This window comes from Schistocerca nitens, chromosome 1 (genome assembly GCF_023898315.1).
Source record: "Schistocerca nitens isolate TAMUIC-IGC-003100 chromosome 1, iqSchNite1.1, whole genome shotgun sequence".
Classification (NCBI taxonomy): Eukaryota; Metazoa; Arthropoda; class Insecta; order Orthoptera; family Acrididae; genus Schistocerca; species Schistocerca nitens.
This window is the reverse complement of record NC_064614.1, coordinates 306,289,326-306,306,973: the sequence shown is the minus strand read 5'-3', so window position 1 is coordinate 306,306,973 and position 17,648 is coordinate 306,289,326. Positions and strand designations below refer to the sequence as shown.

Sequence of the window (17,648 nt, the reverse complement as noted above, 5' to 3'; positions counted from 1 at the left end):
CTTTATCCTGGAAATTCGGGCTCTCAGCTTAGTCAGTGTCATCTTGTAGCATGCTGAATTGGCAATTTCTCCAGGCTTAAGGACATCCAAAAGAACCACATTGTGGCTATCCCAGAAGACTGTGCACAGAAATTTGCCTGCACACAACTGTGTCTTGAATATCTTCTTCGTCAGGGAATTTGCATGTCTCCATTCTGTGGCCTGTCATTTGGATTCTGGCTCATAGTGGTGACACCAATTCTCATCTCTGGTGATGATGCTATTCAGAAAATTGTCACCTTCAACGTCATATCGGTCCAGCAGATACCGACAAATTTCCATTTGATAAGATTTTTGTTCTTCTGTAAGCATCCGCGGGGTCCATCTTGCACAGACTTTGCGATAACATAGATGTTCCAACATTGTTTCCAAGGCATTACAGCCAACATTCAGTTTTGCACATAATTTTCGGGTCACTATCCACTGATCAACACGGACGAGTTGATAAAGATCCTCTTCATTGCGAGGGATGACAGCTGTGTGGTGTTCACTGGGCTGTGGCTTGTCACGCACACGGTTTTCACCACCTTGAAAATGCTGTACCCACTGCCTCACATTACTCGTATCTATCCTATCGTATCCACACACCTTTAGCAAGTGTCGATGGAATGGATTTCAATTGGTGCAATTTCTTCAGCAGTGAGGAATTCAATCACAAGAGGTTGTTTTATATGCACATCCATATCAGACTCCATTTTGGAACACCCCTCTGCTGGTGCCAACTACCACAGAAAAACGGAACCACCGGCAAATGAAGAGAGAGGTTCAAGCAGTAGCACTACACCGACATCTGGAGCAGACATTCAAAGTCGCCACAAAAAAATAGCAGGCATTACTTTCGGACCCCATCAGACTCTACGTCATAGCCTTTCCCATTACTGTGGGGAATGACCTGCTGCTGTTTGCCATTAAAGACCTGTTGTGATTTACTACTCTTATTAAATAATGGTCCAACTTCAGCAGCAGTAAATTTGTGATTAGTGCAAACACCTTTATTAAATCAGTGGTGATGCCTATTGCCGGCAGTAGCTTTTTGTTTAATCTGTCCACTGCCTCACAGAGAAAAGAAAATAAACTAGGTGTCTGAAGATCGGTTCGAAACTGGAAACGGCGCTGTTTAATACTAATAAATAGCATTGTAAAAAGTGGCTGGTTGCTGTAATCTGTTGTTTAAGAGTCAACCTATATATAGAATATATCTAAAAACAAAGATCATGTGACTTACCAAACGAAAGTGCTGGCAGGTTGATAGACACACAAACATACACACAAAATTCAAGCTTTCGCAACCAACGGCTGCTTCATCAGGAAGGAGGGGAAGGAGAGGGAAAGATGAAAGGATGTGGGTTTTAAGGGAGAGGGTAAGGAGTCATTCCAATCCCGGGAGTGGAAAGACTTGCGCACACACACATATCCATCCGCGCACACACACACACACACACACACACACACACACACACACACACAATACCAGCTTTCACATAAACAACCACTCCCCCATTCTGCAAAGAAGTCCTTGAAAAATAGCCACCTAATGTAGTATAGGGAGCCCTTAAATTGTTGCATTCTTTAAGTGGTGCTCGAATATGCCAGTAATATCAGGGTTATCATCTGTAAGCAGTAAACAAACTTTATCCCTAATATCTCTTACATTTTGATGAAATAGGTTAATTTCTTCATTATTTAGATACCTGGTTATTTCTTAAGGTGGTTCCCTTGTTAGACACTCATCCCTTAAGCAGGGATACCTATCAGCTGACTACAGTAAAAAAATGGTGCAGCTTGAACTCAAATCACTACAGGAATTTTGCTAAAAGTGGTCACACCACCCCACATTGTTACTTAAAAGCTTTGCCAACCAGGTCTTCCTTTCCTTTACCTAATGAGGTGCAGGCCACACCTATTGAAACCTGATCTAATGATACACTCACTTGGCACCACTGGACTGTGTGCCATGCCCTCAGTCATCATTGCTTTGTCAGACACTATTTTAAAACGCTGAAATAGCTGCACAAGGTACACATTTGTGCCACCAGTTTGGGTAGCTCAGGTGGGGACTTTATGCAGCTGTTTCATGTCAAGTAACTCTCATAGACAAACACATAAAATAGCTTAACCATGAGCCATGAGTGTCTGAACTGGTGGTAACCCATCCTTGTACTTGCTAGTTGCAGTTTTGCAGGTAAAACTGTGGTACTCTAAGAGTACGTAATACAACACACCATTAGGACGTTGGTTGGGGAGTGAGCCAAGTCAGAAGAAATTGGAAACTACAAACTCCATTTGTGGAAAGGAAAAAAATGTATCAGTTGGTATGTGTAAATATTTAAAAGGTTAAAAAATATTTCAGTGCACAGTGCATTTATTGTTTAACAAGTTGGGAAAAGGAAGATTCACACAAAAATTTTAGACTGGGTCTCATTACAAAACTCATGGAAACTCGAGGAATGAGGCAGCAATGTAGGATGTAGTTCAAAGTTAATTTTAAGTGCTCATTCACTTTTTAAATGTAAGAAAGGTCCATTGTTATTAATTACGGAAAATTTCATTAATTTTTGACAAATAATTTCAGTACCACAGTGCTTTTTTAAGCATGGTTGTATTTGAGAGGTATGCTTTGAACTGACTTAACCTGCCAGTTATTGGGAACCTATAATGTAATGTGGATAATGAACCATGGTGCAGCTAACCTTTTTTCAGATTGACAACTATCGCCAGATGTGAAAGAAGTGAGAAGTCACAGTCTGGCACTTAACAGTATGAACAGTACTGCATAAAACAGATTGAATTTATGTGTTGTCCTCATCGTCGTTTCATCATCAGTGATTAAAAGTTGCTGAAGTGGTTTCAAATAAGGAGACTTGCACAAGGCAGTGAAACAACCCCAGAAAAGGTGTTCCGGCGAAAAATGCCATTCGCACATTTCATTTATAACTGTCACTCTAACAACTATACAGTGTGTATAGTGCTGGAAACATTGATTATTTGTAGCTTTCATAATTTCTATGACTTTTCACTTGTTTCTGATTTACGTTCTGTGGAATGTTGGAAAAATTAATGTAAGCTTGATTCTATTATGTATTTATCAGGGGTTTGACTTTCTGAAGAACAAACTGTAACACAAAATCTTACCAAGAAATATTTAACTTTAATACATAAGGACATTCTCTTGAAGTCTTGTTCAGTAAAATGTACAGTTTGCTTTTGTTAGTTTTTGTTATTGCAGTTGGAATTAGCTTCAACAGTGCTAATGCAATCAACTGACAATTGCATCTGCTGCTGGCAGTATTAAAGGAAACTTCAAAATGAACACAAGTCACCTAAATGTGAGAATTCTGATTGTGTACTTTACCATTGAAGGAGTAAAGCACATGTTTTTTTACTAATGTCATTTAGTATTCCTTCTTTTATGGAAAGACAAAGGTTTTGTGAAAGTGCCTGAACAGCATCATATTGTTGTCAAAGGGTCACATCAGTGTCACTCTCTTCAAACATTCCCAACTACACTTGCATATCTTCATTTTTTTCCACAACCTTTGGCACCTGTTGTAGCCCCTTGCATTTATATTGCTTGGTCTCGATACCATTCACCAGCTTAAGATCTAGCTGATATTTAATTGTGCTACAGTGCATATAATGAATCTAAAAACAAAGATGATGTGACTTACATTGGTAAGTCACATCATCTTTGTTTTTAGATATATTTTTCCCACGTGGAATGTTTCCCTCTATTATATAAATGTATATAATGATATATTTTTCTGCAAAACTTCAACCTTTTTGCAAAATGAGCAGTAGCACACAATAACAGAAATATGTTTGGCTGAATGGGAAAAGTACAAAAACTGGATAGACAGAGTAATAGGCCCTACTTAGCTTTCTGTATGCCACTGCACGCTTCTTGAGGATCTTGGTGCTGTACTTCTACCAGCAATGGATTCTGCTTCAGTGACTTTTTGAGCCCATATTTATACGTCCCTGAAGAGTCTTAATGTTTGTCCTTAAAGACTGAAATATTTCTCACAGACCAGTGGTTCGTTTTCCATGTCCACGAAGCATTAGCTGCTGGAAAATAGGGCATGTATGGACTTCGGGTCAGATCTGTCCAGATCGTAATGAATGATAACATTTCAGAGATTCAGAACTTGCTCACTTAAAATGACAAACTTCTCTGTTTGTCATCAGTTAGCTGAGTTGTGTGTTGCATTGTGGCAAAAATAAAAAAACCTGTACTGTCTGCATCCTGTCTGGTGAGGATTCCAAATATAGCTTTTAGGTGCTGCCAAGTGTCACTTACGAACACTGTTCTAAGAACAGCAGTACTCTCAAATTGTATCCACATTTTCTTTAATGAGCTACATGTGGTCCCAACGTTGTGTCTAATGATGAGCTGCCCAGTTCTGACTGGGAACAAATGTAATGAATATTAGCTTCCCAAGCTGGGGCCTGGTCACAGTACCCACAATGGTTAGGTAATTGTCTTGGTAGTATTTGTGCCAAACATACACAAACCAGAGAGAGAGAACTGGATTTCCAGAAAGTGATTTAACTCTGTGTAGATGATGAAGGGGCTTTTGAAATGTTAGTACCTTATATTGAATTGCATACTACTGACCGACATAAACTGCTAAGCATTTTGTGGAATAATACTTGAATGTAAGTGAGCTACAGGACACTCCTAATTAGAGATAAAGGTCTCTCTCTCTCTCTCTCTCTCTCTCTCTCTCTCTCTCTCTCTGGCAAAGATAAGATGGATATTTGAAGTTGTGGGAGAATATAGGTGTGGAGGTGTCAGTGAATTTCAAAAATCTGAAGAGGAATAATGGTAAACTGTTTGTTCACTGAACTACAGGGCCCAAGCAGGTAATCAGTGAGGTTCCTTAATTTTAGTATATTGGCTTTACGTACCTAATTCTGTAAGGTGCTTACTGCCATTGATTTTGATGCATTGTGCAAGCATGTAAGAGTCGTTGAAATTGTTTCATGTTTGCAATAGGAATCTACATTTGTAATGTGCAAACCACTGTGAGTGCATGGCAGGGGGTACTTCCCTTTGTACCATTTATTATGGCTTTTTCCTGTGCCAGTCACTGTATGTATTGTGGGAACAGTGATTGCTTAGACAACTCTGTGCATGCTGTAGTTACTCTAATCTCGTGTTTACAATGATCTGTAGAGGGGTGTATTATATTCTAGATTTGAATTTGATTCTTGAAACTTACGAAGTAGGCTTTCATGTGATAATTTGCATTAATCTTCATCTTTTCAGTTCTTTCATCATATCTGTGAAACTCTCCCATAGATCAGACAAACTTGTGATCATTTGTGCTGCCCTTCTTTGTTTGTTATTATGTATTCTCCCCTGTTAGTCCCACATGCTTGAGTAACATTTTAGGGTGGGTCACATGAGTGACTTGTAAGCAATCTCTTTTGTTTACCATGTTAATTGTGGGGAAAGTCAGTGTCTGGAATTGATACTTCCTTGTGCTTGGAGGGAAGGAAAACCCAAAAGATAATCAATGCCCACAAGTAGGCAGCTGTACTTTTCTTATAAGATGATCTTAGTGTCTGTGTATTACACAAAACGCATTTGTCTCTCTTTCTTTGCTGCAAAGGTGGCGATACAGCCAGTAACAGAGACAGGCAACAGTACAAATTTTAAGTACTATAGATGCACACAGTAACTTAATTTTAAATGTTGTAATTAAGTGCATGCTAATAATATACATTTTCTCTTTCTTTCACTCACAAGTGACCCAATTACTAAACACTCTGTTCCAAACAGCAAATCGCCTACAACATGACTGCCTGTTGTTTTATTTTACTGATTTGAAATAACATTCATTACATTAAATGATAAATTTATGACAGTAGTGTGTGTCTAAGTGTGCTTTAAGAGAGCACAAGTTCTGTTACTTAAAAGTTGGTCTCAGTGTAGTTGCTGACAGTTTCAAAAACTTCATCATTTTCATAAACATGTGGTTAATTGGTCAGCTTTAATCACTTGCTTGTGTCACTGTTGGCGTTAGGATCACCTATTTGCTAGTATTACCATTTCTTTTACATAGGGATGATAAAACATGTAAAAGAAAAAAAATTGTCTATGCATCTGGCAGTCAGATTTATTCCTGCAAATCTCACTGGTACATAACTTAACTGACAGCCAAGTTCGCTGGTGTAATTTGTTAACAGATGTAGGTTGTTGATGGATATAAAACTGCTCTTCAGTCTTACTTATAAATACATTATTCCACAGAATTTAAATACTGAGATGGGAGTCTGATGACTTCTTTTGATTGAACATAAAACCAAACTGTGTACGAAAAATGAAACCATGTTCTCAAATCCACATGTTTCATTACTGATTATACACAGTGTTAGACACTGAATGGAAATTTTAGTGTAATGGGAAATATTACAACAAAATTTTTAGGATGATATTTTATCAGTCATAATTATGTTGTTAACAAAATTATTTATTGTTATTTTGAAAAATGCTCTAAAGCCTCAACTGGGTAACTATATTTGGCATAAAATGAAAGGTTATTGGACACAAACTTGCTACAAATTTAGCTTTGACATTCTCCATGACATGCAAATCCTGTTATTTTAACAAGGTTTCAGAGCATTTTTCATATTTTTGCAGTATTTCTGTGTAAATAATACTGATATTGTAACCAACAAATGAAGTTATTGTACATAAACTGTTTTAGCATTTTACAGCAAATACAACTAAAATAGAAATCATTAATTCGATGTATGACTTTTACTCTGTTTCATACGCACTGTAAAATTTAAAACTGTTTGGGTGTGAAGCAGTGGGTGCAGTATGATATAATCAGATATGCATGTTTGCTAAAATTTGCCTGGAATAAAATACATCAAGCTAAGGAAAAATATTTGATGCATTTGTCACAGGAATATTTGTATTTGCAAACTTTTCGGCCCAAAACGCCAAGTAGTTATCGGTCTAAAGCCGAAAAATTTCAGAATTTGATCTAAATACTCATAATGCAGTAAATTGCTCTGTTATGACTGCACTCCACTGCAGAGACAACAAGTTAGTGATATAAATATGTGTGTTTTTTAAGAAGCCAGATTATTATAAGAAACAGGGAAATGGTAGGGCCAAAAAGAACAAGGCTCAGTGTTGTTGCCATTGCTGTTCACTCTATTTACGTTATACCTACATCCAATGTCTGACCCAAGGAACAAGTACTCCAGTATGCAGGTTATTTGTGTACTTGTACTCCTAGTGATAGTTGTACTGAAAGCCAGCAGCAGATGGATAACACTGTGATAGTGTTGAGTGAATGGCTGAATGAGAACAGCTGTGACATACCACCTCATAAATCATTTGTGTGCATATATGAAGCCATAGGCTTAACAAAACAAGGAACATAAAATTAGGACTCTTTATATTCCCGATTGAGAACGGTCAAATACTTAGGTAGTTACATCAATCTCAAGCTAACATGGTCACATCGCATTAATTGTGTAATTAGAAAACGTGGAGATGCCATAAATATCCTTCGCACTGTGACAGGCATTTGTTGGGGTGTAGCCCCAAGAATCTACATTAGCATATCACATTTTAACACAACCCTAGATGCATCTGTTGGGGTTCAGTAATGCAAAGTAGCCAAGAGAAAGTACAGGGCTATTACAAATGATTGAAGCGATTTCATAAATTCACTGTAGCTCCATTCATTGACATATGGTCACGACACACTACAGATATGTAGAAAAACTCATAAAGTTTTGTTCAGCTGAAGCCGCACTTCAGGTTTTTGCCGCCAGAGCGCTCGAGAGCGCAGTGAGACAAAATGGCGACAGGAGCCGAGAAAGCGCATGTCGTGCTTGAAATGCACTCTCATCAGTCAGTCATAACAGTGCAACGACACTTCAGGACGAAGTTCAACAAAGATCCACCAACTGCTAACTCCATTCAGCGATGGTATGCGCAGTTTAAAGCTTCTGGATGCCTCTGTAAGGGGAAATCAAGGGGTCGGCATGCAGTGAGCGAAGAAACGGTTGAGCGCGTGCGGGCAAGTTTCACGCGTATCCCGCGGAAGTCGACGAATAAAGCACACAGGGAGCTAAATGTACCACAGCCGACGGTTTGGAAAATCTTACAGAAAAGGCTAAAGCAGAAGCCTTACCGTTTACAATTGCTACAAGCCCTGACACCCGATGACAAAGTCAAATGCTTTGAATTTTCGGTGCGGTTGCAACAGCTCATGGAAGAGGATGCGTTCAGTGCGAAACTTGTTTTCAGTGATGAAGCAACATTTTTTCTGAATGGTGAAGTGAACAGACACAATGTGCGAATCTGGGCGGTAGAGAATCCTCACGGATTCGTGCAGCAAATTCGCAATTCACCAAAAGTTAACGTGTTTTGTGCAATCTCACGGTTTAAAGTTTACGGCCCCTTTTTCTTCTGCGAAAAAGACGTTACAGGACACGTGTATCTGGACATGCTGGAAAATTGGCTCATGCCACAACTGGAGACCAACAGCGCCGACTTCATCTTTCAACAGGATGGTGCTCCACCGCACTTCCATCATGATGTTCGGCATTTCTTAAACAGGAGATTGGAAAACCGATGGATCGGTCGTGGTGGAGATCATGATCAACAATTCATGTCATGGCCTCCACGCTCTCCTGACTTAACCCCACGTGATTTCTTTCTGTGGGGTTATGTGAAAAATTCAGTGTTTAAACTTCCTCTACCAAGAAACGTGCCAGAACTGCGAGCTCGCATCAACGATGCTTTCGAACTCATTGATGGGGACATGCTGCGCCGAGTGTGGGAGGAACTTGATTATCGGCTTGATGTCTGCCGAATCACTAAAGGGGCACATATCGAAAATTTGTGAATGCCTAAAAAAACTTTTTGAGTTTTTGTATGTGTGTGCAAAGCATTGTGAAAATATCTCAAATAATAAAGTTATTGTAGAGCTGTGAAATCGCTTCAATCATTTGTAATAACCCTGTATATATTGGAGCATTCAAGTTGTCTCCAATTAATGCTTTGCTGATGGAAGTAAATGAAACGCTATTAGAACTACATCATTGTTAAATTCCTCTTAAAACATTTCCAACATGATAGTTTATTAACAAAGATTTGTGATCTCCGTACAAAATGCTATGCTGGCAGGTATTTGATTAAGAAGAAACTACTGCCCTAAGCAGAATTTTACATTGATGCTTTTTCTTTCTGTGAATGTCATCACTTCCCCAAATTTAAGCAGCTTCAGCACACTCTAAGCTAACACGATCTTGAAGCTGGATATCAAGACACACCTTCCATTCATCCAAAGTACACTGAGTGAGAAACTTTTAGCGAATAATCTAGCAGAATGGCCATGTTAAAGACATGTAGACCGATGGATCTAAACAAAAAGGTGGAAGCACTTCGTAGAGGAAAGACTGATCAAGGAGGCAAATTAAAGTCTCTTGAAGTTGGGTCCATATTCACTGCAGAGCTTACAGAAGTTTTAGAGCGATTTAAATACACTAAATAAGTGAAAGAAAAAAATCATAATTTTATTAGATTCTTGTGTAACATTGGCGCTGTTAAAAAGCTAAGACGTCAAGAATATAAAAAATTATCCAGTATATCAAATTATAAGTGCAGTGATGGAGCTTCGCTGCCTAAATAGGACATCAATTGTGTTGTGTGAAGATGCTCAGCAGAACAAAGGAAAATAAGACAGTAGATACTGTGGCCAAGGAAGATGTATGCAATGGTTCGATTAAATATGATATGCCACCCAACGATCTTCTTTATACTGTATATTGTATTCAATGAAAACCTCAAATGGTCTTAACAAAATTAAAGGGATACACTATACAGCAGTGATACCTAATCTCCCATCACGTCCTTGGTACTAAAATGCAGATACAGCAGAAATTTTGTAGTGACAATGGCACAACTTTAATTCAGTCACGGAAGATTCCAGCAACATCTCTACTGCCTTAACATGATCATATCTTCTTTGTGTGAATGCAGCAGTGAGAAAGAAGTCAATCAAATTTTTTGTGGCTACCACAAAAGATGTCAAGAAACTACAAACTAATACAGCATCTTGTGACCTTTGGAAAAGCCTTACCAACAATATTAAACCTCTTTTAGCAACAGAAGACATAAAAGTGTAAAACTTCCTGTAGAATTTTATAACAGAGGGTCAAGTAAGGTGGTAGTCGTCGTCAATCTGGAGATGGGTTTAATAGGACTCTGAAAGCCCTGCATACTGCTTTAGCCTGTGCAAGGCTCTTTGTCTCCGAATAATTACTGCAACCTAAATCCTTCTGAAACTACTTAATGTATTCATCTCTTGGTCTCCCACTGTGCTTTTTACACCCCACCACCCCACCCCGCTGCTTCCCTCTAATACAGGGCTTAACAACTGGCCGGTTTTGAGCACGAGTACTCGCGTCTGCTCAGGCTTGTGCTCGCGAGCAGCTGCAAGGTCGCGGAGTGGGGAGGGAGGGGAAATGCGCGTGCACGTTTGAATAGGGCCGCAACGTGCCTATTGAATTCGCGCCGACTGTGTAACATTTAAAGTACTACGATCAGCTCGTAACAGTCACTTCGCTGGTTAAGAATCGTGAAGTCGCCGTTGTGTAACCTCAACCATGCTTTCGCAGTTCAACCCCCCTTGGGAGGAATTGTATCTGTTTACTGAAAAAGATGGTGTTGCAAAATGATTAGTATGTCACAAAACGCTGAATTCTTTTACGAAATTTAATTTGCAGCGACATTATATGTCGTACCACGCGAAAGACTACGGACGTGGAAAATGTGATTGACCAGATCGTGCACAGGAAGTTATTAAACTTAAAAGGAAGCTATCCGAAGAAGATCTGGACGACGAAGAAAAATCAACTGAGGCAGCTCTCAGAGTGGGTTACTAAATTGCTTTGCTTTTAGCAAAATCCCTGCGCCCTTTAACTAATGGCGATTTAATAAAAGAATGTTTGGTAACTGCAGCGGAACATTTGTGTCCATCTCAAGTTGAACAGTTTCCGATTGTGCCATTATCTAACACGACCATTATGCGTCGCATACAGGACATGGCAGACGACGTCCAGAGCCAGTTTGCAAATATCTGTAAAGATTTTATGGCGTATTCTCTAGCTCTGGACGAAAGTGTTGATATCACTGGAACAGCGCAGCTTGCCATATTTATTAGAGGTGTTAAGAGATCTTCAGGTGAGGGAGGAGCTCCTCGATGTAGTAGCCATGAAGAACACTACAACCGGAGGTGATATTTTAAGTAGTGTTGAAGAAAGTGTTGAAAATATAGGATTGTCATGGAATTCTTTAGTTTCAGTGTCTACAGATGGTAGAGGCATACACTAAGCTAATAAAATTATGAGGCACGTGTACATTCTCCTTTATTTGTTTCATTTGTCGCAGTAATAATTCGTGAGTGATATCCCTGCAGGTGGCCGCGGATTTACATCGACTGGCGGCAGCTGTTGTGTACCCCACGTGACTCTCCCCACCCTCCGCTCTGGTCCGGTAGTGGGGGTAGCGTGCTCGCGCTGCTCCGTGCTCGCGCCTTGCTGCTCACAGCTTGCTCCGCGAGCACGTATGTTGTGAAGCCCTGCTCTAATACTAAACTGGTGATTATTGAATGTCTTGGAACGTGTCCTGTCAACCAGTCCCTTCAAAAACTCAGTTCTTGCCATTGGCAGTCTACATTTCATAATTATCCTGTCCACTTTGGCCATCATCAGTTATTTTGCTGCCGAAATAGCGAAACCTATCTACTACTTCATGTCCCGTTTTTTCCTAATACAGTTCCTTCGCTATCAACCGATTTAATTCAGCTACATTCCATTATCATTGGTGCGTCGTCTTCTTCTTCTTCTTCTTCTTCTTATTCTTCTTCAACTGCTTGCTCAGTGTCTAGACTGGATAATTTCACAAATAGGCTACAACCCTGTTTCACTTCCTTACACACATACCTGTGTCTGGTTACTGTTAAAGTTGTAAATGCCCATTTGCTACCTGTATTTTAGCCTCTGTCTTCAGAATTTCAAAGAGTTTTCCAGTCATCATTGTCAAAATCTTTCTGTCTACAAATGCTATAAACGACTTATGTTTTCCATTTCCTTAACCTGTCTTCTAAGATAAGTTGTAGAGTCAGTATTGTCTCACATGTTCCTGCATTTCTCCAGAATCCAAACTGATCTTCCGTAAGGCTGTCTTCTACCAGTTTTTCCATTCTTCTTCTATAAAGAATTCGTATTAGTATTTTGCAACCATGACTTATTAAACTGATAGTTCGGTAAAATTCACATGTGTCAGAATCTGCTTTCTTTGGAATTAGGATTATTACATTCTTCTTTAAATCTGAGGGTGTTTCGCCTGTCTCATACATCTTGCACACTAGATGGAAGAGTTTTGTCATGGCTGGCTCTCTGAAGGCTACCAGTTATTTCAAAGTAATGTCATCTAAGCCCGGCTCCTTATTTCAACTTATTGTTCAATGCTCTGTCAAATTTTTCTCACAATATCATGTCTCTCATCTCATCTTCATCTATACCCTGTTCAATTTGTGTAATATTGCCCTCAAGTTCGTCTCTCTTGTGTAGATCCTCTATATACTCCTTTCAGCTTTCCCTTCTTTGCTTAGGACTGGTTTTTCGTCTGAGCTCTTAATATTCATACAACTGCTTCTCTTTTCTCCATAGGTTTCTTTAATTTTCGTGTAGGTGGTATCTGTTTTTCCCCTAGTGAAATATGCTTCTGAATCCTTACATTTGTCCTCTAGCTGTTGCTGCTTAACCATCTTGCACCTTGTCAGTCTCTTAGACATTTGTTTTCCCTTTCACCTCCTTCATCTATCACATTTTTATATTTTCTCCTTTCAGCAATTAAATTCAATATCTCATATTATCCAAGGATTTCTACTAGGCATTGTCTCTTTCCTCTAATGGATGATCTACAACTGTCACTATTTCATCTTGTAACTTTCCATTCATCTTCTGCTGTATTCCCATCCCATTCTAGTCAACCATCGCCAAATGCTCCCTCTGAACATCTCAGCAACCACTGTTTCCATCAACTGATGCAGGTCCCGTTTCCTTAGTTTCCTACACTTTTGCAATTTCTCCAGTTTTAATCTAAAGTTCATAACTAACACATTGTGCTGAGAGTCCACATCTGCCACCGGAAATGTCTACCAATTTAAAATCTGGTTCCAAAATCTGTCTTACTATTATATAATCAATCTGAAACCTTCTGGTATTTCCAGATCTCTTCCACATATACAACCTTCTTTTGTGGTTCTTAAACAAAGTGTTAGCTATTATTAAGTTGCGCTCTGTGCAGAATTCTACCAGGCAGCTTCCTCTTTCACTCATTTACTCCAGTCCATATTCCCCTACAGTTTTTCCTCCTCTTCCTTTACAGAAAAATCATTGATGATGCCTGAAGTACAGAGGATATAAAATGTAGACTGGCAATGGCAAGAAAAACTTTTCTGAAGAATAGAAATTTGTTAACATCAAATATAGACTTATGAGTTACTAAGTCTTTTCTGAAGGTATTTGTCTAGTGTAGCCATGTATGGAAGTGCAGCATGAATGATAAACAGTTTAGACAAGAAGAGAATAGAAGCTTTTGAAATGTGGTGCTACAGAAGTATTTTAAGACTGGATTGGTAGATCACATAACTAATGAGGAGGCACTGAATAGACTTGGGGAGACAAGGAACTTGCGGCACAACTTGACTAAAAGAAGGGATCTGTTGAGTAGGGTACATTCGGAGACATCAACGGATCACCAATTTAGTATTGGGGGGAAGTGGGGGGGGGGGGGGGGGTAAAAATTGTAGAGGTACACCAAGAGATGAATACTGTAAGTAGATTCAGAGGGATATAAGGTGTTGCAGTTAATTGGACATGATGAGGCTTGCACAGGATAGGGAAGCATCGGCAGCTGCATCAAACCAGTTTTTGGGCTGAAGACTACAGGAGCATGTTAATTTGCTTCGTTCATGACTTGAAGTTCAGTTTAAATGGATGTAGCAGATAATAGTTGTTTTTTATGGTTCTGAGACTGGCAATATGTGGGTGATGCCTAAAGCAATTAATAATAATAATATAAAGCAATCACTCATATAAATACATTGGCTACACCACTGCAATTTCATAACCACTTCTACAACCCTTTAGATAACATAACCTCAACAGATACGAAGAAAGTAAATTGGAAAAAGAAAACGCTACATGACAAGCACCCGTATCATCTAACACAGCCACACATCGATCAAGATGCATCCAACACATGGCTAAGAAAAGGCAATATATACAGTGAGACGGAAGGGTTCATGATTGCAATACAGGATCAAACAATAAACACCAGATATTACAGCAAGCATATTATTAAAGATCCCAATACCACAACAGATAAATGCAGACTTTGCAAACAACAAATAGAAACAGTAGATCACATCACAAGCGGATGTACAATACTAGCAAATACAGAATACCCCAGAAGACATGACAATGTAGCAAAAATAATACATCAACAGCTTGCCTTACAACATAAACTTATAAAACAACATGTTCCCACATACAAGTATGCACCACAAAATGTACTGGAGAATGATGAATACAAATTATACTGGAACAGAACCATTATAACAGATAAAACACCACCACATAACAAATCTGACATCATACTCACCAATAAAAAGAAGAAATTAACACAACTAATCGAAATATCCATACCCAATACAACAAATATACAAAAGAAAACAGGAGAAAAAATTGAAAAATACATCCAACTGGCTGAGGAAGTCAAGGACATGTGGCATCAGGATAAAGTTGACATTATACCAATTATACTATCAACTACAGGAGTCATACCACACAATATCCACCAGTACATCAATGCAATACAGCTACATCCAAACTTATATATACAACTACAGAAATCTGTAATTATTGATACATGTTCAATTACCCGAAAGTTCCTAAATGCAATATAACATATACCGTACAGTTAAAAGGAAGTGACGCTTGATCAAGGTCCGCGTCACTTTCCATTTTTGACCAGACATAACGTCTGAGAGAAGAAAGAATAATAATAATAATAATAATAATAATACTTTATTCCAGATGTTTAACTATTTTTAAGTTCAATAATGTTTTTAACAGTGCTAATTTATATATGTTATATTTTTACAGGAATACAAGCACCCCCTTCCTCAAATGTTTTATCAACCAGTCGTGTTTCATTGGCACGCAACATGCTCGCAAGAGCGTCTAATGTATTGAATCGTTTGGAGAATCCTCAGACTTCACAGGAAGAAACGCCAGAAACCCCACCAGGGGAAGACGAAAATGTGACGTAAGTTGAAAGTTACGTTTTGCAGTTGATCAACATTTCAAGTTTGGTTTCTTGTTAACTGTATGTTGCTAACGATACTGGAGACTGGACTAGTCATGTCCAGATTTGTTACAGCTAATCTCTAATAATTTTGTGCTGAGCCTTCTTATTGAAAATATGTTGCTCCCAATAGAATGTTTGCAAAATTTTAAAATCTTAAATAATCTAAAGAGTCTGCCATGCATATTTGTTTGTGGAGTATTTGTGTTGGTAATTTCTTAACCAGAATTTTCATTCAAGAGGCAAATTTTTATGAGTGCCAATAAAAAAACTAAACTCCTCCCGAATAGGCCATGAAGGCCCAACGGTACTGACTGGCCGCTGTTTCATCCTCAGCCCGTAAGCGTCACTTGCTGCGGATATGGAGGGGCATATGGTCAGCACACCATTCTCCCGGCTGTATGTCAGTTTCCGAGACCTGATTATGAGTGCCAATAGTCACATAAAGTGTACTTGAAACTGTCCTAGCTTTTGGAACTCTTCAGGGAGAAAAGATGGATAGGTTGAAGAAGATAAAAAGGAAAAGGCAAGTAACACAGCCGCTCGGTCCCTCTTTCCTCCCTGATGAAGCAGTTAACACTAGGAAAGTTTTGTGCCTTTTTGTATGTGTGCATGTACAGCACCAAAAACTTTTCCTCCTGCAGAACATTGATGGCCAGCAAATGTCTTTTTTTAATTACAGGATTGTTGAATGAGTTAGAAAAATGGCTGTTTCTCCCACCATCATTATGTTGCTTCTAGCATCATATATATATGAATATCATGCAGATTTTAGTGTAGTTGAAATTGAGGAAAAAATAGGCCTAGATACACAATTTTCATTTCAGAAATCATTACAGTGAATGCCGAAGCTTGAAGCAATAATTTGTTTTCAGGAAGTAAAATGTGTGTGCCAAACTACAGCCTTTAATACACTGTCACAAATAAAGCTTTCGGCCAGTAAGGCCTTCACCGAAAATACACACTCACACAAATGCAGCTTGCACAATCTATTTAGTTTGTGTGTGTGTGTGGGGGGGGGGGGGTATATTTTTGACGAAGGCCTTACCGGCCGACAGCTTTGTTTGTCACAGTCTTTTTGTTGTGCGTATCTGGTGACTCAGCATCTCTGCTATATGATGAGTAACAACTTTCCTTTTCATAATATTGTTACATTCCATCCTGGATTTTCTGTTGTTCGATTAGTCTTTATATACTTTTGCTTATTGCGGCAGCATCTGCAGACTATATAATAAAAATATTCAGAGAAGTTTAAGTTCAAAAGAAGTATCAAGAATTACAACAGGCACTACAACCTTCAGAGTAAGCATTACAACTGCATTTGTGTCTATGGGCTGGAAGAGACATGTTGAAAAGCCATATACCATTGAATATACTACTCTGAATCAGATTTGCCTGCTGCAGCCATTTGAAACTAATGAGTGTGAAAACTTATGTCATAACTTGGGTTGTTTTGAAAATCAGCCTTATGCAAACACAATTAGTTTATTTTTGATGTACCGAGACATACTTTGACACCATGTGTCATCTTATGTGGGTCAGATTTTATTTCTGTAAACTGTTGTGTTGTTGTTGTTGTTGTTGTTGTGGTGGTGGTGGTGGTGGTGGTGGTGGTGGTGGTCTTCAGTCCTGAGACTGGTTTGCTGCAGCTCTCATTGCTACTCTATCATGCGCAAACTTCATCTCCCAGTACCTACTGCAACCTACAACCTTCTGAATCTGCTTAGTGTATTCATCTCTTGGTCTCCCTCTACGATTTTTACCCTCCACGCTGCCCTCCAATGCTAAATTGGTGATCCCTTGGTGCCTCAGAACATGTCCTACCAACCGATACCTTCTTCTAGTCAAGTTGTGCCACAAACTTCTTTTCTCCCCAATCATACTCAATACCTCCTCTTTAGTTATGTGAACTACCCATCTAATCTTCAGCATTCTTCTGTAGCACCACATTTCGAAAGCTTCTATTCTCTTCTTGTCCAAACTAGTTGTCGTCCATGTTTCACTTCCAAACATAGCTACACTCCATACAAATACTTTCAGAAATGACTTCCTGACACTTAAATCTATACTCAATGTTAACAAATTCCTCTTCTTCAGAAACGCTTTCCTTTCCATTGCCAGTCTACATTTTATGTCCTTTCTACTTCGACCATCATCGGTTATTTTGCTCCCCAAATAGCAAAACTCCTTCACTACT

General features: G+C 38.9%; 1 protein-coding gene across 7 annotated transcripts in view; it reads left to right on the top strand.

Annotated features, from left to right (window-relative positions):
* Positions 1–17,648, top strand: part of LOC126248448 (large proline-rich protein BAG6) — a 250,397-nt gene that overhangs the window by 58,077 nt on the left and 174,672 nt on the right. For all 7 annotated transcript variants that reach the window (XM_049949481.1, XM_049949489.1, XM_049949436.1 and 4 more), the window contains one exon: positions 15,250–15,412. In XM_049949481.1, the coding sequence (XP_049805438.1) occupies positions 15,250–15,412 (163 nt within the window). The remainder of the gene's footprint in view (positions 1–15,249; positions 15,413–17,648) is intronic.